This window comes from Hoplias malabaricus, chromosome 9, assembly GCF_029633855.1.
Source record: "Hoplias malabaricus isolate fHopMal1 chromosome 9, fHopMal1.hap1, whole genome shotgun sequence".
NCBI lineage: Eukaryota > Metazoa > Chordata > Actinopteri > Characiformes > Erythrinidae > Hoplias > Hoplias malabaricus.
This window is the reverse complement of record NC_089808.1, coordinates 11,258,103-11,282,489: the sequence shown is the minus strand read 5'-3', so window position 1 is coordinate 11,282,489 and position 24,387 is coordinate 11,258,103. Positions and strand designations below refer to the sequence as shown.

Genomic DNA, 24,387 nt, shown 5'->3' with positions numbered 1-24,387 from the left:
AATATAATAATTCATTACAATTGTTCAAAATCTGTGCGATAATCTGTGTGATAAATTATTTTAAAGGCTCCGTCTCTGAAGCTAACCACTTTCACTCAGAGAATGAAAATTTATGGGGCTGGATTTTTCAGCACCATTAGGTGTTCTTATTTCTGTAGTGTACGGTTTATATATTACACTGTAATATCAGTAGAGGTTAAATGGACATAATTTCCACAGCTAAACACAAAAGGCACAGAGCAAACAGGCACAAAAACAGAAAAGGCTACTGCAGCCCATAGGGCAGAACCAATATATATGAGTGAGTGAGAAAAAAAAAGTGTAAAAGTGGGGGTAGGATTCTCATGCTAAATCAGAAAAGTCTAATGACTTATGTCATATCAATAAATAATACAATAAGCCAAATATAGCTGTGCTTTACAGTAATTCATTTAATACACCAATAAATCTCCAGTGCAAAACATCAAGATTACAAGGTTAAAGGAATGCTTCTGTAATGAATATAACAGCATTGACTCAGGAATACTTTGAAGAGATTTCAGTAAACCAGTGGTTCTCAAACATTTTCTATCATTCCCTACATCAAACGAAGGGGAATTACCACACCCCACCTGTCCCACATCGCCCGCAAAATACGGTTAAAATGTACACATGTGAGTTTATAATTTTCTAATTTATAGGAGTAACATCACGTTCTCTCTGTAAATCAGTAGCTTAACTTTGTAACACCAGATACAACATTAACATCAGTGTTCAAAAATATAGAAAATTGGCCACAAATTTTTCCCTTTTTCCCTAACAGTAATATACAAGCTGCTTTTATAACTGTAATTATCCATCTTTTTTATCTGTTGTGCTCTCGTTACTGACCTCTAGTCCAGAGCTGGTAAAAACTAACTTTATAAACCAGACTCTGACAGTGAATTTGAGGCCAGTGAAGCTGATGATTGGAGTAGCTTTATATTTGAACAGGTGCCTTAACAAAGGCGGAAAGAAGACCCACCCTGCCAAATCACGCCAATATCTATTTTCAAAATAAAAGTTTGCATAATTTAGGTTCAGGCAAACTACATTTTTCTGGTCTCGTTTCCAAGGTTCTTTTAGTCTGTTTAAGGGCTATTAATGAATCCATTGTTGGTGGGTGCTTTTTACTGAGTAAGTTTTATAGGGAAAAAAAAAAAAGAAAGGCATTAAATGCTCGTTTTTTCAGATTCCCCACCTGCAATACCTACACGCCCCACACTTTGAGAAACGCTGCGATAAACACACACTTCTGCTTCACCACAAACGCAGTACTCAAAGACACAAAAATCCAAAATTGTGATATGATTGTGATATTTGAGTGTACATTTCAATTTGGTAAATAGAAGACATCTGTAAGATGCCTTTTTATCCGACAGTGCAAGGAAATTTGACATGAAGAGAATACCTCATTATCATCAGAAAAACAAAACAAAAAAAACTCATAATAATCAAGTGTTATTAGATCACAAGTGTTAGATTTCAGTGCAATAATTTATAATCCGTAATGAAAGCTGTAGAAATTAAAGATGCATGTAGAATTGTGTTATGAACACATCTTGATACTCTGAATGAAACTGTCCGTTGGCTAGTTGTCGTAATGATCCAGATACACACATGCACAACAGCATACATAAATATTTCAAAACTCATTCACTTCCATCCATCCTCCCTCTCTCCCTGACCCACATTTAGGAAAAAAAGTGAAAGGAATAAACCTCAGGCCTGTACTGGTAGATTAATGAGAAAAATCTTAACCATTTACTGCAGGAATTGGGATACAATTTACCATACAAACGTCAAAACTTAACTTACATTTTTAGTCAAATACTATTCATACACTTAGGCTGGAATAACAAAAGAAACCATTTTTCCTCCAGCATTTAGTGCCTTTAAATTTTATATTTAAATTTTAAATTATAGCATCCACTCTTCCATTCAGGAAACTTGCTTTGAATTTTGAATGAAATTTGCAGCCATTTTGCCCATACCTCATAACTATGCTATTAGTGTTTTCTGCTCCCCACAAGTAAAACAATCTTAATTATTTCCAATAGGCAAACTTAATAACAAATTTAGGCACATTAATTCATACAATCTTCTTTCATATCTCAGCTATCATTTTTGGTGTTCCATCCTAGTAACATATACTTAACAACTACACATTCCTTTTAGACCCAGAGGATTGAGTCTTCCTCTCACTTTGGAGAGATGGACAAAAGCCAGAGTGAAGCTTGATTTTCTCAAAGAAGGAATCTTGGAATGCAAGGAAACATATTTATTTATTTATTTATTTTCATTATTTTATATCTAAAAACCTCAGAAATGTCTCTGAAAGGTGTATTATTCTTACTAAATTAATATTTGTCCTGGTATATAAATACATGAAGGGTCTCTGATGTCTGTACAGATATGTACATATAATTTCTAATACCAAACATATATACAAGATTGCAATTCTGCTGATGTAGTTTTAATCTGATTCAATGATTCACACACGATTATGAAATTTAGGAAAACATTGTAGTAACTTAGCTTTGTTGTAATCTGTTTGATACAAGCACTAATTACTTGTGAACTAAGCAGTTTTGTGACTTAAGACAAACACATGTACACTCCAATATACACAAAGCTACAGCTATTACAAGTATGAAAGTCCCACACTCACCATGAACGCTGTAGTACTGTAGATTCATCTATGGTTTAGTGTTTCATTCATCTTCTCCATCAGAGAGAAATCCTTAAACCTCACAGTGTAACTGAATTACTTACTCGATGATAGAGCTTTTGAACAATTTAAAAGACTGAAGACAACCCACATCTCATTCCGGTTTTTTACCTCTTGTTTTGGCTATCTCTTTCAGCATTTACAGTCTCTCTTTTTTGTTTTTCCCTGCTAGCATCCCTGTTTTTCCTGCTCTCCTAGCCGCTAACACTGTCCATCTTCCTCTCTTTTTAAGCTTCTACTGCTCTCACTAATTTTCCTGCAGAGACTCACCCTTCTTCCATTCAAGCTCACACTTGCACTCTCCTAGCTTCTATTACCATGCCATTTCCTCATTCCCTTTCATTTCTACATTGTCCTCTCATGCTCCCTCCATAAAAGGTTCCACTGCTGTGTCACTCTCTCTCTCACTCTCTCAGCATGTGCTCTGACGCTACACAGGGAGGTGGTGCTGCATCAGAGAAACACAGCAGATAGCATCTCCTGTGTTAATAGACGTCGTCTCTGCACTCACTGCAGTCCCTCCTCCACTCAGTAATTCTAATCAACAGCTGATGGAGTGGATTCTGCTTTGTGGACTCAGGCTTCAGACAGATCGGCTTCTCATGTCTGGATCTTACACAGAACAGACTTAATCTCATCAAATCCTCAAATTTACTACACAGCTCTCTTTCTTACTATTCTGGCTCTTTATTTCTCTGTAGTCAACTCTTTTAAATTTGCATAGTATTAAAATTAGAATATACAAGTAAATCCTGACAAATCTGAATTACAACAGGATACAAGGTGTAATATTAAATGAACAATAGATAAGACAGACTACATAGAAATTGGGCACTTAGCTTTAGAAAATCTGCAAAACTAGTAAGAAACCCTGTGATGTATTTTCCAACTATGAGTACACATTTAAGCACATTTTGTGCAGATTATTTATGACGGTTTCATATACCGTTTAATCCGCTGGTTAAATGTGACGCCATGGTGATGTTTTACCATTTCCAGGTCCAATCGTGCATTTAGTCTCATCTCATATACTCATAAGGCATGGGTTTATGGGTTGAATTAAGCTGAATATTTCAATCAAATGTGTTATCTTGGTCAGAGGTTCATTAAAAAGAGTAAATAAAATGTAAAATGAAGCAAACGTGTCTTTGGCAGCACTGTTTGCACATTCGCAGCTTATTCTGATCTGTGTGATCTGCCATGCGGACTGACTGAGTGCTGCACCTCTGGGAGAGTGCTGCTGCAGCTTCGTCTCTGGGAGCCGATGAACCGCAGAGAGAGAGAGAGAGCTGTCTCTCCTGAAGCTGTCTCTGGGAGCCGAGGTACCGCGAATAGGAAGCTGTGTCTCCTGGAGCTCTGTCTTTGTGAGCCAAGGGACCATGGAGAGACAGCCATGTCTCCCGTTGCTCCATCTCTAAAAACTACAGGAGCTGCGGAGACATCTCCGACTCACGGTGTTCTAATGAGTTTTACTATCGACTATCTAATAAAAAGTGCCTACGGTTTGTAAAGAAAGTAGTTAGATTTGGTACCAGTGGGTTTTTTCTTCATAATATTTCACTAGATGGTCTGGAAAGTCACTAAATCTAGCAGCAAAATCACTAACTTACACTGAGCAGCGGTTTGGTAGGTCGATATGTCACGACTTTAAAAAAATCATGATGGCATTAGATATTGTGTTAAAAGCTCTATGTAAGCCATCATGCAGCACAGGACAGAGAATAATTTAAAAGATGGAGATAAGACTACTAAAACTACATAAACGACATAAAGTCAAGACAGCGGCAATTGGAGGAAAAATATCAGAGCCACACCATCAGTAACCCAAGGTATATCATACTTATTTAAAAGATAATCAAGATCACAGTCCACTGCTCCATACAACCTTGCACTTTAAAAAACACACCTGCATACTTTTTCCAGCTTAACACAAGACTTCAAAAATTAGCTACCATCACTAACAAAAAGTTTTACCAAGTTACCAAAAAGCCTGATGATTATAAGCAGCACATGCTTTGGCCTGATTAAAGTCATTTCAGCATAAATCACATTAGGTTCAGTATAGTAGTTAAAAGCAAAATTAGAGTTAAATAAATCACTTACACTTACAGATTCTTTAGTAATTACTAATCTGATATTAACAAATGAACATGTTTTTAACATTCACCTAACAATACTGCTTTTTCTCATTGTACAAACATGAAGTTTCACTATCTGAAAATAAATGCAGGTTCAGAAAGACACAAAAGAAAAGCTGTAAGGTAAGGAGCTCCGAAGCTGAGTAAGATCATCAGCTTCAGCTTTAAATCCGTTACTATGGAGCTGAACATGAGTGGAAACTGAAACAGTCACCTGATCCCTCAGTCAGATACAGTTACTGATATACTGATACAGAAGGGGTGGGGGTGAGAAAGAAAGAAAGAAAGAAAGAAAGAAAGAAAGAAAGAAAGAAAGAAAGAAAGAAAGAAAGAAAGAAAGAAAGACAGAAAGAAAAAACAGCAGCTGTCATTTTCAAATCAAGTAGAAAATGTTACTTAAAATGTCTATGCGAATATATACACAATGGTCCTTAAGACAACTGCAGCCAATAACATCCAAATGTATTTCCTCCAGAGAACCATCGTGTGTATATTATATAACATTGTATTTTAATGTAATAAAACTTAAATTAAATAAAAAATTAATTACACTCCTGCAACTGTAAGAGGACCCCTAGGAGCAAAAATACCAAAGCTTAGCAAGTGTTCCTTTAATGATCATAATTAAACCTAATTAAAATCTAAAACTAGAATCAAAAATTAAAGCTGAAGCACATCATTAGCTGGTATACAGAGGTAACATTCAAAGATGCCACCTCTCTAAGTGTGTAGCTGTGTTTGAGGTGCTGCGGTACATGTCAACGAAGTATTGCTCACAGCAGTGCTTTTGCCAAGATTACCTGTTGAATCTTGAATATTCCCAAATATTTCACCTAAGACTTGGTGGTGTGTTGCAACACATTTCCATTTTATTGTACGTGGGGGGAAAAAAATAGTTGGACCTCTCGTCCTCTAAACCCAGGAAGTCAAGAGATTGTCAGATATTCAATGGCTGTCCATTTTTTGCTCTGTATACTTTATTTTCACCCTTTCATCCTGTTCTTCAAATTGTCAGAAGCCCCACAACCACAGAGCAGGTGTTTTGAGATGGATCACTCTCAATGCTGCAGTGACACTGACATGGTGGTGATGTATGTTAGGAAGAGGGAAAGCCTTTGAAAGTAAGAGCGCCAACAACCAACACCTTCTGCATGATTGTAGGGGAAAGGATGGCATGTATGGCTGCTCGCGGTTGAGGTCATCTGTAGAGGATTTCCAGCCCAGTCAGTGTGAGGAATGCTCACAGCCATTGGAATGACAGGGAAGGAGAGGAAGACAGTAGCTCCCAGGATGGGGGAAGCAGCAGAAAGAGCCTCTTGCTGGTTATGGAGCAGAAGAGAGGAGTTAAGCTAAAAGCCAGGAGGAGAAGTTGGGCTTTGACTTGGCCACCACTGCTGACCCACCACCGGGAGGATGTCATGGTTCAGGGTTGAAACACCCAATGAACGGTGGGTAATGCCTGATGACATTAACTCCTCCTGGTCACTTAAGGTGAATGAAGGAGAAGCATCTTCAGATGTATTGGGAAACTTCTACTGGTACAAGTGGATCAGACACAGAAGTGCTGCCAGAGTTTTTAAAACACTGTGTCCACTCACTGTCCACACACCTACTTTGTCCACTTTGCAGATGTAAACTTAGAGACAGTAGCTGATTTGTTGCTGACAGACTATTCTCATTCCAGCAGTGACACAGAGGGCTATAAAATCCCTGATCATAGAAGAACAGGGTGAAAGATGGAAATATAATATGCTCTCTAGATTCCCAAATTAATGTGCAAATACGTTTTTTTTAATATTATGTACCCTGTAAGGCATTGACTGTCTTTTGAACAGCACCATGTCTTTTGAGACAATGTGCAAGTGAGGAATATCTGTGGAAACAACAAAATCTTTCTGGATACACAATGACTTCATTAATCAATTGAAATCAATAATGGAGGAGCACTTAGCACAAAAAAAATTGATGAAATCTATATAAAATATGGTTGCATAAAACAGTGATGGCAGGTTGCAGTGTATGTTGTGGTTGTAGATTTTATCTATTAAGGCACTGAAGCCATACAAACTTATGACCTTGTCACAGTTCATCCTGAAAATGGAAATAAAATAAAGACTTCTCAAGAGAGGAACACACAAATGGGGAAGGTTGAGGGTTGGGCCACTGATTTCATAACTATTCTAATGATAGCACAGCTTGCACCTTAAATAGCAACTCCCAGGGTAGACTGGGTTTAGGTGGCCACCATCCACAAAGGGGGCCTCACACTAAAACAGTTAGAGTACTGCTGTTGAAAGTTAATGCAATAAATGTGTTAATATTTAAACACCACTAATTTATAGAATATCAATTATCCCTTTAAAACTATGCAGAGCTCCCTGATACCACAATATTAGAGGACTGTGGGGCAGTAAACTAACAAAAGCCACAGCAAAGTGCAAAGTTCCACTGTTACAGGATTCCATGTTTTAGGAAAAAAAGCTAGAGGCTAAAATCACAGCAGTGTTGAACTGTTAACTGTACACCCCCCACCACCATCACTCTACTGAAGCCCTGCAGCCGGTTAAGAAAAGCATGCAACAACTGATAGCCACCAACAGGTGGAACTCTGGGGTAACTATTTTCACACTTAATCTGACTTGACAAACACTTGCATAATTCTTAATATCCCACAAAATTGTGTCATTGAAGACGACTATTTTGATCAAAACATATTCACCAATATGTCCTACAACACCCACTACCAGTAAACAATGTATAAACCACAACATAGACAATAGTACACATTTTTTAATCAGAGAGGAAGAATATTTCTTACCTGCAGCATTGTTTTCGGATCTCTGGCCAAAGGAGAAACTCGACCAAAGAGCCTCCAACCTGGCTCTCTGTGACCTTCCACAGCATTAACATCCTTCAGCTTCTTAGAGAAAAGACTCCTGAGACAGAGAGAGAGAGAGAGAGAGAGAGAGAGAGAGAGAGAGAGAGAGAGAGAGAGCGAGAGAGACGGAACATTCTTCCTTCATGAAATTACAACAAAAAAAAAGAATACAAATTAATTAATCAGCCAATTAAGTACTTATCTCATTCAATCATTCATTGATGACAAATCAGAAATTTACAGTTTAAAAAGCAGGGATTCTCAAACTAGGGTTTTGTCCATGGTCTCAGTGTCCTGGGAGTATGAAGAGTGGTGAAACAAAAAGTATACAGGTGCACAGCCCTACCAAGTGCTGGAAGATAGAGGTGTTATTTTATGGCACTATGTAAAAAAAACGATCCATTAAACTATAATTATCTCATTAAACTAATTTACACAAATTTCTACATCAACAATCAAAGACAAACTATGTGCACACATTTAGAAATGTAACATATACAAAGTGATACACAAACCTTTCTGTGTTAAGAAAGGTTTGTGACAGATCTGTATCAGATTTATTGAGCTTGATCTTAAGTCCGATCCTGTTTCCTCTAGGCGGCAAGCTCACATTCCCACCTCCTCCTCATCGTGACCAATGTGAACATTCCATCCAGCAGCGGTGTTTCTAAAATGCAGCAAGCTTTGTAAATGTTGTTGTGATCTGACTCTGCTTCTCTTCAAATTAAAAACCCTCTGCTTAGTTTTCAGAAATGTCTGATGCGGCAGCAGTAACTCTACTGGACTGAGTGGATCTGTGGATTTTATTTGTAGTGACTGTGAATGTTAAGCTACTTGAGCACTTCAAAGAAGTATTGGGAATATATTAGTCATTTTGAAATGTTGATAATGGCAATTTTTTGTTTAATGTGAGCTATTCAGGCTCAAGCTGATACACTGGTCTGATATTAATAACTATAATGTACTTGAAGTGTGCACTGTATACCAATACTATCTAGGAAAATGTAAATATCGGATTGGGACTCTATATATACTCTTCAGATACTTCATATTAAAAGACTTAGATCAGGATCTGGGGCAAAAAAATCACTTATATATAAAGTTAAGGTTTGTAGCATTAGTAGTATAAACACAAATAAATGTTCAGGCTTAACAATAGCTGGTAAGTTATACCTATTGATGAAGCTCATGATGGGACTTGTTCTTTTCGACCTGAACTCCTCTGTTGTCAGTGCCCCCTGGTGACGCTGCTGTGGATCATCAACATCAGGACACCTTGAGACAGCATCACTGTTGTTCTCAAAAGTGACAACAGCACTGGAGTCTGACGTAACCACAAAGTCGATAATGTTATCATTGCTAAGTGATAGCGTTGCAGACAGCTCTGTGCTCAGGCTGGACACACTGCAGACAGAGATTTCATCACTGCAATTCAAAACTCCAGCGCCTGCACGGGCACTGCTGGGGGTACTGAAGAGGCGTGACTCCAAACTGCTGCGGGGAAATGTAGAGGATTTGTGCAAAGTTCCATCTGAAGATTCCAGTGGTAGTGTGGCAGGATCATCACTGCTGTTGGAACCAAAAGGCTGCACATGCATGTGCTCAGGCGGGTTTATTTCCAGTGTTGGGATTCCAGAGTCTTCAGAGGCGACACTACATTTGTCCTCCTCAACACAGGAGGCACTAGAGTGTGAAGCAGGACTGTAGCTGTTAAGGCAGTACTGAGGCACAGGGCTGTTACAGTGGTCCAGGGTACGTGGTCCAAAAGCACAGCCATTTTCAGCAGCATGTAAACCTGGAAAAATAGTTCCTGTTTAGAATCATCACAGGTTGTAGACAGAGCATCTATGACAACACCAGTGTTTCTTAACTTTTTTCAATCACGCCTTAGCAAAAGCTTGAAAATTTGAAGTCACCTTAAAAAAGGAAGAAGAAGTGTGTGTGTGTGTGGGGGGGGGGGTGTTGCTCTTGCAATCAAGAGCCAACACACAAACACCGGCAGCTGTAATCAATCATATTTTCAAGATAATATTACTTGAAAATAAATTGTGACAAACACAGATTAATTGGATATTTATCGATGATATGCTTAACAATGAAAAGCGATTGAGTCTGCTGTGTCCACTCTCAACACGAACCCACAGTCCTGTTCCACATAGTGCACAGAAGACTCAGATGGAATATACTGACTACATCTCTGAAATATAAGGTCAATGTGTTTTTATTTATTTATTTATTTTTAAATAAAAAAGTTAAAAAGATTCAGACTTTATTCACCAAGGTTTCTGACTTTATTCTCAAAGGTTTCTGACTCAAGAGCAAGACCACAGGTCTAACAGCTTCAAAAAGGACCACTGTGTACACATATTCCCACAAGTTAGAGCAGGAGCGTGAGACACATGAGACGCTGCCACAGCCTTGTTTTTGTGAAGGAAGCGCATAAAGTGCATAATCCACTTTTGCCTATGCCACTGGTTGAAAATGCTATGAAGCTGAAATTATTTAGACCCAGCTGCAATTTATTTCTGACCACATCACTGTTCTGATGTCAAAGCTACATTTTCATGATAAAGTTTTGCAAAATTAAACTTTATATTTCAGCAACATCAATATTTTTAAAAGGCCCATTCTTAAAATCACAAATTATAATTCCAAGACTGGAGGCTGAAGTTCCTTTCACAATTAAACAGGGCATGGACGAGAAAATCCAGTTCTAGTTAAAAGGCACAAACTAAGCCTAGGGCCTAAAAGATAATGAGCAAAAGCCTAGGAGTGGTATTAACACAATGTGGCTATGAGAGGTATGATTAATATGGCATCACACCAAAGAAACTTATAAAAATCTAACAAAGACACTGTGCCTAAGACATTCATAAATATATTATGCATTCCTGTTTTGTGAAACTGTGTGACTTATCTATAAATAACCACATAATCAGAAACACCAGAGACAGAACTGCATTCCAGTCATGATAGTAGTCATAGTAGTTTCTTTCTATTTTTCCAAATTTTTGATAGAAAATCTCCAACAAAAAGTGCAATAGAGGACTTAACCAGCCTCTGAACTTATTAAAAGGGGATTAGGGTGATGTTCCTTGTCCCAAAATTGAGGATTCCAGATGTTGAACATAGTTTGTTTTCCAAAAGCTAGCACGATTTAGCTCAATTTAGCTCAATAATCATTTATTCAACACTTTATTATAAATCCAAATATCAGAAAGCTAGCTTTTATTTTCATTTTACAATAAAGTGCAACAGCTATTTTGAAATTTAGAAATGTTTCACGAGTGTGATTTGCTCACAGATGTTGCATCAGAAAGAAATTTGGCAACTATTAAAAGAAAAAAAGAAAAAAGCTAAGACTGCTGCACTTCTCATAAGGTCCATAATTACCTCACATTGGCCACAAAGACCTCTAATCACAAGGAGCTATTAGTAATCTCTAGTAGAGTCTCATGTGCTCTCTGACAATGTGTGACAAATGTATAAATCCTTTTTTTCCAAAGATGACTATTAGGTCACACCCTGATTCAATTAAAAGCTGGAAACTCCTGCATACATCATACACCGTTAAGTCATGCAGGAGAGAAACCAGTCTGCTGAGATAGCGTTTTTTGACTTTGTCAAATAAAACTCCAAAACTTTTCCCCGAATATTTTCAAAAATCACGTCTCGTCTCGTTCTTGAAAACTCAATATTATGTCTATTCACACCAGTTAACTAGACACCCAATATTGTGTCTAGTTAGACACATTCAACAAAATATAACCCTAAAATTAGAAGAATTTGTTTGTCACTGCATTTGTTAAGCTTTGCATCAAAGAAAACGCACTGCAAAAGAAGTGCATGGATTTGTTCTGTTAGGGATAATGTTGTGTCAAAAAGTATGTGTGAGTTTTGGTTTAGATTATTTAAAGATGATGATCTTGAGGTTAGCACTCATGAACTTGGCTTACATTTTTTTTAATAAAATGTCTGTTGCCAAAAATTACAAATGTGCAAGCGATAGTTAAAATTACTTCAATACAATTATGTTACACAACAATGACTTAAAATGTATTTGTACAACTAATAAAATAAGGAAACAATGAAAAATGATAGAATTTGTGCAGCAAGTCTTGATATCCATACAAAACCAGCTAAACTTGAACCTCTGTCTGATGGGGTTGCATATTTTATGCCAACTGCAAAATATTGAGTAAGTAACTATACCTTGCTACAAAGTTACTCTTGCTACATTTGTGAATTTTTCAACTCAGGCTACATTGCAACATTTTTACCACTTGTGCTAACAGACCTTTTTCATGTAGTTTGCACGACAATGTTTTCATTGTAGTTTGGCATAGTTCTGTCCCAATCCTAATTGACCGGACACTAATATTCAGACATAATTTTGCGTGATTTAGATTAACGTTGTGTTAAATTTAAGTACACTTTGTATTAATTTTGCTCTATAAAACAGGGTCTGGGTCCCCTCAGGCTACACACCCCTACTTAATGTGCAGTTACATAATCAAATGCCAGAAGTACTGATCACCTCTATGACCCAAAATAACTGATTCATCTGTGGAGGAGACCATTAGCTTAAGGTGAAATATACATATCTGTAACAGGCATGTTACATGTATAATATTTTGTTAGCCATGTTAAAAAAAGGGATTTGAACTTAACTTTTTCTTATGTAAATATCTGACCACCCCTAGTCATTTTTATTGATTTTCTAAGCAGCTAGAAACTGTATTCTTCTGCAAACATGCAGCATTTATGTTTATCTGTTGTATTTATGATTTGCTTTTTATATGTGCTTCACAAGAAATTTAGCAGTAAATCCTGCACCTGATACAAACATGCACATGCGAAAAACAATAAGGTTTTGTTTTTAAACAGGACCAGCACATTTTTGGTTGTACCACGTGAGGACAAATATAAAAGCTTTCAAGGTATTTATGAAGAATGAATTGCTTGAAATCTAATCACTCTAATTGACTTTGTTTACCTATTAATAGTAAAAAAAAAATCCTCTATTAGGATTGAAAAGTACTGTACCCCTGTAGGAGAGGCTTCACATTGAGCATGACACATGCAGCGGTCTATTCAATGTCAAGCTTTTCTATGGCCATGATACCAACTGTGTCCACATGTTACAATATCTGTGTTAACAATGGTACAAGCTGTATTCACTAATTATAAGTAGTGACCCAGTCAGAGAAAACCACACACAGTAGATTAATTATATCTATAAACCAACAACCACAACAAGCATCAAGACTGCATTTAGAATGCTAGCTAATCTTGTGCCTTAGGTGACGTGTAAAACCGCCAAGTTTAAAAAGTACAGTTTGGAAGTAAAATTTGACTCAGTCATAATGAAAAAAGACTGGGCTCAATGATTTGCTGGCACACTTAAGATTTATTTTTTTAATTATATATTACAAACTGGCTACACAGCCTTACTCAACACTACAGTTCAGTGGCTATTGTGCTATTCAGTGGCTACAGTTCAAAACTATTGAATCCTGCATTTAATGCTGCACAATAAAGTAATGTAGATTTTTATTAAAACATAACCATAAAATATCGAACTAATTTGTTATATTAACGTTTTACATATTTTATACATTAAGTGTTAATGACAACTTATGTTTTCACACATTCTGTGCTATAGCTACTTGTTGTCTTATGTGCTATGTGAATTTGCATAGCATGGGACTTCTTATGTGGTGTTCTGTCGTGTCAGCAGTTGCATGCTATAAAATTGTTTTCGTGTATCTACATTTTAAAAACTATTAATTATTTTTCCACCTCTATTAATGTTTTTTATTATTTTAATTTGTTTACCTATTTTCATGCATCCCCGCACCCCTCTTTTCCCAGAGCTTGTAGCATTGTTTTCCTACTGTGGCTTGTTAATTTTTCCCTCCCCGGACAACCATTTTCCTGTGAGGAATTAATATTTGTTGTAATTATTGTTTGCTGCTTCTGGAGTTTAAATTATTATAACAGTGGGCATTTCATGCTGCAATGTTTATAACAGTTCTCTCTGATGTGCTGTTCCTGCATAAGCGTTAAAATCTTAAGTCTATTGATTCCTTCCCCACACCCTGCATGGGCAATTAGCTTGCGTCAAACATCAGCGTCGGGTCATATGTCACTCATCACTGATATCCGATAACACTGCCCTTTCAAGCAGGCCTATTGTGCATGTCACCAGTGTGATTCTGCAGACATTTCTGTTTCTAACCCCTAATTTTCAGTATTCACCCTCTTCTACAGCTTATCTTCTACAGTCCAATACAGCTTATCTTATTCCCACTACTCACCTTTTACATTAATTACTCCACCTGGTGCATGTAGCAAATGTACTTTTTAAAAATGTGTATGTAATTGCCTTGTGGACTATCTAGCCATAAACCCAGCAGAAGTGGTGTACTATTTGCGTGTATGTCAATATTTTAGGGAAAAAAAGCATACTCATGGTGCATTCATGGATTTTGATGCTCTAGTACAAAATAAGTATGTATTAAATAAAAGAAATATCACTTATTTTTTATATTCCCATGCCATTTTAATCAACTGTAATTCAACTGCATGTTTATAAATTCCATTTTCCTCAGTTTAAATTTGTTATTCTCGCTACTCAAAACATGATGCTGTTAAATCTATCCATGCTGAAACCTTGTGTGCTCTGTCTGAAACAGGTTGCACATTTTGGGTGTGTTTACCATGCTATCTCTGCCATGGAAAAAGAACAATTTAATTTGTCAATATCCATAAATCATTATGAATGACTTGAGGAATTATGGCATTGATATTACACTGAGGGACAACATATTTCATATAAGAGCAACATAATTCTGAGTGATCCACAAAAAATGCTCACATAAGACAGCATGGGAGGGTGAGAACTTTAAAAAAAAACCATAACTCAGGGCAAAATCATGCCACTACATTATTTGCTCCACTTAAACACTCTGATCAAAAGCTTGTATGATGTTCACTTTCCACAGGATAATGCAGCTTTACAATTTCAATAGATTAATCTGTGGCCAAATGATTTCAATGTTAAATAACACTTTTCCTTCTTTTGCAATTTTAATATTTTCCTAGTGTTTCCATGACTGGAAATTGACTCGCTAAATCTCCAGGTTGTCCAGTTCACCTGGTTCTTCAATAACCAATAGTGTTATTCAACCTCTAATCCTTCATCAGTGGACACAGGATGCTGTTGCCTGGATTTAATTGGGTGATTGGCTATTCTCTGTCCAGCAATGACACAAATGTATATCCACTCCTACGAGGGCAGCACACACTAACACACCTCCACCACATTAGTGTCACTGCAGTACTAACAATGATCCTCTGTTTAAATAGGCTACCTGATGGTGGTCCTGTACATTGAAGTATAAAGTAAAAGGGGGCTAAAAAAATGCAGTGCAAATCCAAGCTACGGTCTGTATTTCCATAACTACAAAATGCAAATAAATGGTAAATGTACCTAAATATGGGCCTATAAAATAGACAGTGAATGAGGAAACAAGGGGAGGCTTTAATGTTATGCCTGATCAGTGTAAGTTAATAATTAAACAGACTTAAATTTGCAGAGAACACCACAAACTTCTACTATTTATAAACATTTAATTTGCAATCTACAATCTACTACAATCTACACAACATTCCTAATTGTTATAAAAGCATTACACAGTTTTACACAAAGGTTATATTTCCTTATAATAGCACCACAGAGCTGAATTCAGGCCAGTGTGTTATGACACCTGTTTGCTGGTTAATTATGTCTTAGATCATTCTCATACTACTCACCAGGTTTTGTGTGCGAGTTTTTGCTGTTTTCTTTCTGTTCTGTAACTGTTATTTGTGCCATCTTCAACATACTCAGAGCTCCTGCATGTGGACGAAGTAGTCCTCTTCACTCTCTATTGCTCTCATCACCTCATCTTCTCCCTATACCTCCCTGAAAACATACAAACAGCACAGCATTAGCTCATGAAAACAGCCCGCTGCATTCACTGTTACGTGAAAATTCAGAGTAAGACCTTGTTTATAAACAATGGCCAGCTTTAACCTAACAACAACAAGCTGCCTTAATGTTTATAACATTAGTTGAGTGCCTTTCATCCGTTTCTATATACATCACTCCAGCTAAACCAAAAAATATCGACTACTTTTAGTGCAGAGACGCGGTATTGCCTCCAAGCGGCAACCAAAAAGCATTAATCCTTCACAAGAAAATAAAAATAAAAAGACTCTACGAGCAACACAGAAGTCTACTACCTGCTGCTGCCGCCGCCATCTTACAACAAACTTCCCAACAATGTGTAACAGAGCGCCTCGACCTGAGCACCTGAGGAATAATAAATATCAACGCAATCGCACTCTCCTCACTGTACACCTGGGTTTACAGCCACACAAACACATACACACTCGCTCTCACTCGTACGAAGTAACACTGCGAATGAAGTGTAACTAGTAAGGTTTTATTTCCATACATCTAAACAAGACGTTATGAGGAAGTTAAATATGAATATGTTACGTTAACTCTTCTGGGAGGAAGCAAACACTTGATGTCTCTTTTATATGTTAATTAATTATTATTAACGGATGGTTCTGACTTTAAACAATTTATATAGAGATTTCCTACATGTAACACACGCAATGTGATATAAATATCTGTTAATGTTAGTCAATATTAATGAAAAGCTACAGTGGGTCTGCTCCATTTCAGGAAAAACTCCCCTACTGACTTTCCCTAGACAACATATTTTATGCACTAGCTGGAGTCTATTTATGTTCCCTATGTTCCCAAGGTACTATGTACCTAGGGCCGTTTGTTCCACTGTTCAACAAAAACACATTAGCCCATTATGCTTTGATCAAATGGGACCCATTTCAAGGTAATTTTCCAGGTTTAATTTGCTAATCATTTCGTATCATGTTGAATCAAACTCTTAGTTTGGGTTGGGGTTTGAGGCACAAAACTACTCAGAATGTTGTTGCATGCCATACCTCCTCTATTTTTAATTATTTCATTTTAGTTTAATAAGTTCCCACAATCATGTATGCTTATTAAACAGAGAGCATAGCAATATCCCATGTGATATTAAGTGAATACAGAGCTGGGGAACATTTTACAGGTTCCCACTAGCGTTGTCATTATACCAAAATTATGACTTTTGATACAATACCTGCTGAAATATCTCCATACCAATACTGAAACAATAAAAGTAGTTCCTACTAACCGTGTATCATTTAGACAATATCTAGTTTAGTTGATTGAAGTATAAAATTATTGATATTTTGATCTGAGAATCGATTTTAGAGCATAAAGGTCTGGTATGGGAGGTGTCGATATTTCATTTTTCGAGGAGAATAAAAAAATTGTTGAAGTGGAGTATGACCTTGCTCAGGCAACACCACAGACACTTGTCACTTGTGAACACCATAGTAATTGAGGGAGCAGTGGTGATGGAATGTTTTTCATTTCACCACATTCTTCATTATGCTTTTTGGACTGTTGTACGCACTGAACTTGGAAAATCCAGACTGACTCAAATAAAGAATTGAGGCTAAACATTTTTGTTGGACTATGAGACTAATGCACCAACAGAATTCAGTCCCTATAGAGCAGGGATGTCCAAATTTTTTTAAAGGAGGCCAAACAAAGGATCATATCAAAATTCTCAAAGACCAGACTCTTTCCAAATATATTATTCATAAGTTATTTATAACAGTCTATTCAAAATATGAGAAACACACATTTACAAAACAGTTTATATTAACTAGAGCATTAACTGCTGCAGGATATCAAAAGAGTGTAAAATCCAAACAGTGCTAACTTTTAAGGTTTTTTAACTGATTGGAATAGGTTCAGATGTGAACTAAATTCAGCAAGATCCACCAGTTTGGAATCAGAAAATTCAGCAATTTAAAATGTAAGTAGATTGTCTGGTTTGGTTTACAGGGGTGCCACCAAAAAATCAGATTTTTATTGGTTGTAAATTCAGGAATAATTTATTATTTGTTCTTTTTTTTTTCAAGCTGTTGGATATTAGTGCTAACAAGTCTTCAGATGTGGACTAAACTTAATTATATATAATAGTTTGCATTTATGTTTTACTAGTCTAAACTAAACACACATTCCCCCAATATATATTTTTTTAATTTGCTAAGGCTGTGAGATTAATAAAACCAAGCTTGTTCCTTTAAAAACAGTCTCTTATTTCTTTACACTTCACACCAGCTGTAGAGCAAACATCGTTATGTTGTGACAATGTTGAAATGTAATTCTATAGAATGTTGTGACCACGTTGTCACAATCTTTTTCGGAATCACATTTAAGCATTGTCACAACGTAGTGACAACCAAGAAGATAACGTTGTGGGCACCCAAAAAATAATTTGTCACAGAATAACCGTTTTTGCTGGGTACATCCACTTGTGCATTTAGAACTTTGAAACACTTCCCCCATTGAACGCATTTGCTACTCATTCAAATAGCAGGACAAGTTTGTGGGTTTAGAGTAATGAAAAACTGTTTTTGCCGGGCCAGCCTAGAAGAGGCATTTTTTCTTACTGACTGATAGAATGACTGTCTCCTAATGTTGAAACGAGCATAGGCGAGTAGGAACTGTTAGCTCAACCGTATTTCACAGAGAGAACTTAATGTGGTGCTACTACACCACATATTTCACATTCCAGTTCCTGAACTAAATTTGGAACCATTCAGCGCATTTCCACCGATATAATCTGGTTTCGAGAACCAGAAAAATTAATTCCCAGCTGGAACCAAAGAATAGTATGTTATTCAGCATGAACTGTGGCTGAATAATAGGAAATAATACAGGAATGCACTCTGTTTGTTTGTGTTTCTGGGGCTGTGTTTGGCGTGACTTCATGCGTTTTGGCCAGAGCCTCAGTTCATCGTTGTTTAATTTACAAGCTCAGCAAGAGGGCTCAGCACTCTGCAACATTTACACATATTTTATATCTCACAGAGAGAGGCGGACTGCTGAATTTGTCTTATTTTGCATGAGTGTCTTTCTTTGAGGAGGGGAGACTCTTTGTGGTGTTAGTGTGTTTGAAAATACTCCATATAGCTGCTCACAGCCACATTAATCTTCATGTTCTTTACTCTCTGACCTGTAACAAAATGTTCTTGGTCTTCTTTGTTCTTTGCTGGTAGATTACCTAGTATTTCTTTTTAATTAAAATGAACAAGAAAACCACTGATGCCGGTGTTATATGTTATAAAAAATACTTTGTTATACAGTATTAATGTCATGCTCTCGCATAGCATGGATTTATTCAAATTATTATCTTATTTACAATGCATTTCATATCATAAAATGCCATAAGATCTCCTAGAGCTCATGTCAACTGCAGGTGGCAACCGTTCCTTTGTATGGCCCTTTCCAGCATTCCCTCCCAACCTCAGTTGACTACTCTCGCTGACCCAAAAGAAAGGCGCAGTGCACCACAAACAAGCCTATAGCACACACACACCACAAACATCACCTCATCAGCCATCATGAGCATGATATAACCTGAATATTCTGGGTTTGTGACACATACCTCAGATACATTGCATTTAGTTGTGTGAATTCATGGCATATTGTATTCAAGCTATTCCTTTATAGTTGTACATTTTAAAATTTTGTTGATTTCATATGCCAATTTAATCTTTAGGACTTATGTTGTTTTATGTTACACAGTTCTGTAAATAAATCTTACAAAACATTCTCTCTCCTTCTGGAGAAGAGAACATAATGTACCTTTAGGGAACACAACTGGGCTTTATCACCACTGCTGTACATTTAAAGGTACATTTACACTGTTTGCACTTTCAGTGACCATACCTTTTTTCTGAGAGTGTTCCATAAAGCTGAGCACACCAAGGGGCCTATTCCACAAAGGATTTCCCAGCTTAGCTAAATAACATAGGCCTCAAGTCAAATGTGTCCCAAAGGCAAGAGCTGAGGGACATTCCTATTGGACAGTTCTCAACTCTGGGCTCAAGATATTTAGATAATTCCTAAATCCTTTGTGAAACAGCCCAGAGCTTTGTCTAACCAGCCCAGCCAAGTTCTCTCAAATTGTTTTCCTATGGGCGATAGTGTGTTGTAGTGATATATAGGTGGTCCTGTGGTGGGAAATGTGCAAAACCCGGTTATATATAAAACATGGTTATCTGTTTTCCACAAAAGTATTTCTCCTGACAGCATTATTGCTACATACTTTACTTCTATGATTTTCAATCCTGATTCGGGTCTCACCTGATGTTTTTCTGCTAATTAAACACCTTGTTGGTAGTGGTAACACCATTGGCTCCAATGTGAGAGACCTGGGTTCGATTCCCGGTCTGTGCTACACCAATAAGAGCCCCTGGGCAAGACTCCTAACATTGTGTTGGCCTACCTGTAATACTAGTAACTTTGTAAGTCACTCTGGATAAGAGCATTTGCCAAAATACCATAAATGTAAATGTAATGAGTTAATTAACCACCCCATCTGAAGCTGAAGTGAGTGTGATGGATACTGAAGTCCATAGTTGTACATGCATGTGTCCAATTTGTGTATCTAGGGATAAAAGGGACACTTGAGGTGTATTGTTTATTTATATATTTATTTATTTTACTGAGTATTACAGTCACCCTAGCAAGGCTTAAACCCACACCCCCAGGACCCTGGAGATGTGTGAAAGTGACACAACTGCTCCACTGTGCCACCCATGCTATTATTGGTTATTGTTGTCTATGCTACCTTACAACATATGTAAACAAAAAAGATATTAAAAATGTGTTAATATATTTTAATTTATGGTGCACTTGGACTCATAGGAATACATTTTCCTTCATTTTCTGTCTATGGGTTTCTTTCCAATTCAAAACCAATTGCAATTCTTCTCTTTACATCACTGAAAATAATTTTCAGTGGGCTTAATTTATGAATAGCTTTTATATGAGCACTTCTAGAAAACATGTTCCTCTTGGTCAGACCCAAAGTTCTTACTTCTTGGGCATCTTGAACATATGAAATTCCTCTCTTTCAAAACACACATTGCTTTCTTTTTTACCAGTGCGGAAATATTCTTAGGGATATTTGCAACAATGCATGAAAGCAAATATATTATCTTTTTTATGGAACTATTTTTTTATATTAACTGTGTGGCACAAAATTATTTGTCCACTAGAAGGCACTGTTGCTTTTTTATTTCTGGTGATTTGTCTCAGCTCTCTTAAACCTGGTGACCCTCATTACATAAATAGATATGTATGTGTATCAAAGTATACACATATCCAAAATTTTGTGGACACATGCTCATTCAAAGATTTTTTTCCAAAATTAGTTTCAATTGCAGCTTGTCTCCTTTACAACAACAGACATCTATCTTCTGGGAAGGCCTGGTTCTTGACTGCATTGGTTGGAGGGGCAGTAAAACATAATGGGTGGGCAAGTCTTTAGTCTGACTTAGAAAGCTAGAACTGTATTCTGGGTTTGTTCAATTCAGTGACCGCATACTTCGAAGGATGCCTTTATTGGTTGATTACATCACAGCAGAGCGATTATGCTGCCCAAAACTCCTTTGTTTGTGGCCAACAAATGTGTCCAGAAAAGGTTGAATTTAAGCAAAATACCTCAACTTTAAGATTAGGAATATTTTTTAGAAGGTTGTTATTGACCAGTGTTGAGAATACACTATGTTCACTGAGGAGAGCTTAGTCACAAATGCTAGACTAGGATACAGTGTTACAGATGAGTATTTATTTATTAACAGAATGAACACTGATTGTAATTCTATGTCTAACAGAGAAAAATTATGAGGAAAAAAATCTGTAGAGGGTGTAATTGTGTAAATTAAAAACCTTGCAAATAGTGTATACATGATCACAACAGGCTAGAAAAACAATATGCAGAAACAACTGCAATAGAAACATTTCCCAGTCTCTTACTTTGGCCACGTTTTTTTCTTTTTTTAATTGTCTTTCTCGTGTATGTGTATCAGAATGTTTGTTCAAGTCTTCTCTACACAGGCAGACAAGATTTTTGTGCATATGTGTTTCGAGTGTCTGTTTCTCTCCTTATAATTAGTACCTTTTAATTAGTGAACTGATTTCAGTTTAACAGAGCAAACATTAGTAAATGGCTATTTAAGGTTAACTAATATTAGCTATCTCGCTAATGTTAGTGAATAAGTTAATAATTTTCAAGCTGTTTTCTGTTGTTTTTATTATACGACTTTTTAGTTGGAAAAATGTTTACTACAGACATGATTATATTTCAATGTTAACATATTGAAACAGATAATGAACAGAATCCATTGTTAAACTGGCACCATAGTGTTTAAACAATGTGAAAATCAGTGTATTTATATTAAATATAACTAATAAAACATGTTTTTAAATGAGCTATGCATATAAAAAATGTTATCTTAGTCAACATGAAAATTTAGGGGGAATGAAATATAAACACTGTTTGGACAAAAGTACTAAAACCCCTACACATTAGGTCTACAGATTTTATGAAATTCCATTCTATATACATAGGCATTTACATGGAGCAGGTCCCCACTTTGCAGGACTGGAATTCTGTAGTTATTGTATCAGCAAACAGTTGGTGGCTTTAACACAATGTGGACTTCAGCAGCCTGATCTGTAACTTAATGTGACCTGCCACTTTGTGGCCGAGTTGCTGTGCTTCCTAAATGTGTCCACTTTTCAATAACCCCACTCACAACTGATTGTGGAATATCTAGGAGGTACAAAATTTCACAAACTGAAATTGAAATGGTTGAAATTGTGCTTTCTTAGGTACCATGCTCATATTCAGAGGTCTTTGGATAGACCCATTCTTTCAGAAATGTTTATTAAGGCAGATTGCATGGCTGGGTGCTTGATTTTGTACTTCTGAGGTAATGGGATTAAATGAAACACCTGGATTCAATAATTACATTATCTGTCTCAATATTTTTGGCAAGTGCATTTATTCATCAGTTCAGCCTGCACAGGCTTAACTCTTCCCCTTTACACTTATGTTGAGTGATTCAATCATTGTCTGTAACCGCTTATCTAGCTCAGAGTACTTAACATTTTGAAAACAGATTATATTGACACTTTTGAGTAGCCAATCCACTTGTGTTTTTGGACTCTGGAAGGAAACCCACACGGACACTGGGAGAAAACACCAAACTCATCGCAGTCACAAGGCGCAGGGTTCAAAACCACAATCCCAGGTCCCTGAAGCTGTCTCAGCAACACTACGTATCAAAAAGCTTTAATATATTATCAATGAGTTTCACACCACAGACACACAAATATGTTCAATCCTTTATTAGAGGTTTAGAAACTCAACAATGAAACAAAATTTGTTGGAAGTGTACATGGATTTAGAACAATGGTTCCACTTTTGGGATGGGTGGCACTGAGTGGATGACTCAGAAAAGGTGTTGGAAGGGAAGTGATGGGTACAACTGCCTTGGATGAAAGATTTCACAAAGAAGAATGGAAGGACAAAAGGAGGGGAAAAAATCTCAGGTGCTCAGTCCTCTTTTAAGCTCACTTGCACAGCCTCAATGGACTTTGCCTGGCATTATCCTCCCAACAGGCATAACAAAGTTATTAAACCAAAAAGAGATGACACCCACCCCCACACCCGCCCAAAAAAAATTATTGCATTGTGATTCAGGAACATGTGTTTAATCTGCTTTATAACAAATGTTTTTTCTTTTCTTGTTTTTTGTGATAACCCACATATGCTCACACACGCAAACCAGGATAACTTAAAAGCAAAAGAAAAATAAACCGATACACTCTTTGAAGGTTTCTTACAACTTTAAAACCACAATTTTTGCAGTTTAAGCAAAGCAAAACAGACATCAAATTAAAATGTTAGTCTCAATGATCTTACACATTATTTTTCTGAAACCTCTCTATAATGAACCCTGTTGGTACTCTTCTGTTTAATGCTCTCTTTGTTGGTGACCACAAACATATAAAATAATAATAATAATAATAATAATAATAAAATTAAGAATAGTAAAAAGTTGTTTATTTAGACTTATAAATACAGGTACCATCTGTGGCAAAAACCATGAACACGTGCCATGGGGATGTTTGTGAAGTGTACTGCAAAAGCAAAAGCATCTTTCATGCTTTTATATTAAATAATGTTCAAATATTATTCATTCGTTAGAGTTTTTTTATTATTATTATTAATAACCGTTTAAAATGCTTTATGTGGATTAGACCTGAATGCCAAGGCCAATTTTTGATACAGGAACTTAATCAGGCCACTGCACTGCTGCTCCAAATACAAATAAAATAATAATGTGCTGTATTGATCGATTTCCATTAGACTCCTGCTACCACCAGGGGGTACAGGAATAAAGTAAAATGCACAGAACTTCTGACTATTGAAACACCTACCAAGATACTTTTTTGTCCTAGTAATATTTCTGGAAATAGAAATGTAGATGTTCCTCCCTGGCCCATAAAATCGGTTTAGGGCAGATATCAGTGAGAGCATCCAACTAATTTGAAGGGATTTCTTGCTACATAAAATTGGAAAATGTAGACTTTACAAGAAATGTATGTAGTGTACTAATGACTGCTT

The 24,387-nt window shown here is 36.6% G+C and overlaps 1 protein-coding gene across 3 annotated transcripts in view; it reads right to left on the bottom strand.

Annotated features, from left to right (window-relative positions):
* The window catches only part of tbc1d14 (TBC1 domain family, member 14), a 54,357-nt gene extending 38,086 nt beyond the window's left edge, over window positions 1–16,271 (bottom strand). Inside the window, exons 1-4 of one of the 3 annotated variants that reach the window (XM_066681471.1) lie at window positions 16,055–16,271; window positions 15,584–15,734; window positions 8,939–9,560; window positions 7,706–7,823 (exon numbers count right to left, since the gene is read on the bottom strand). In XM_066681471.1, coding sequence (XP_066537568.1) covers window positions 7,706–7,823; window positions 8,939–9,560; window positions 15,584–15,653 — 810 coding nt within the window. In that variant the 5' untranslated portion in view covers window positions 15,654–15,734; window positions 16,055–16,271. Of the gene's footprint in view, window positions 1–2,689; window positions 3,155–7,705; window positions 7,824–8,938; window positions 9,561–15,583; window positions 15,735–15,816; window positions 15,959–16,054 lie in introns of those variants that run through there. The other 2 variants (XM_066681472.1, XM_066681473.1) reach the window with 2 other exon arrangements.
* Between the last annotated feature and the right edge of the window lie 8,116 nt (window positions 16,272–24,387).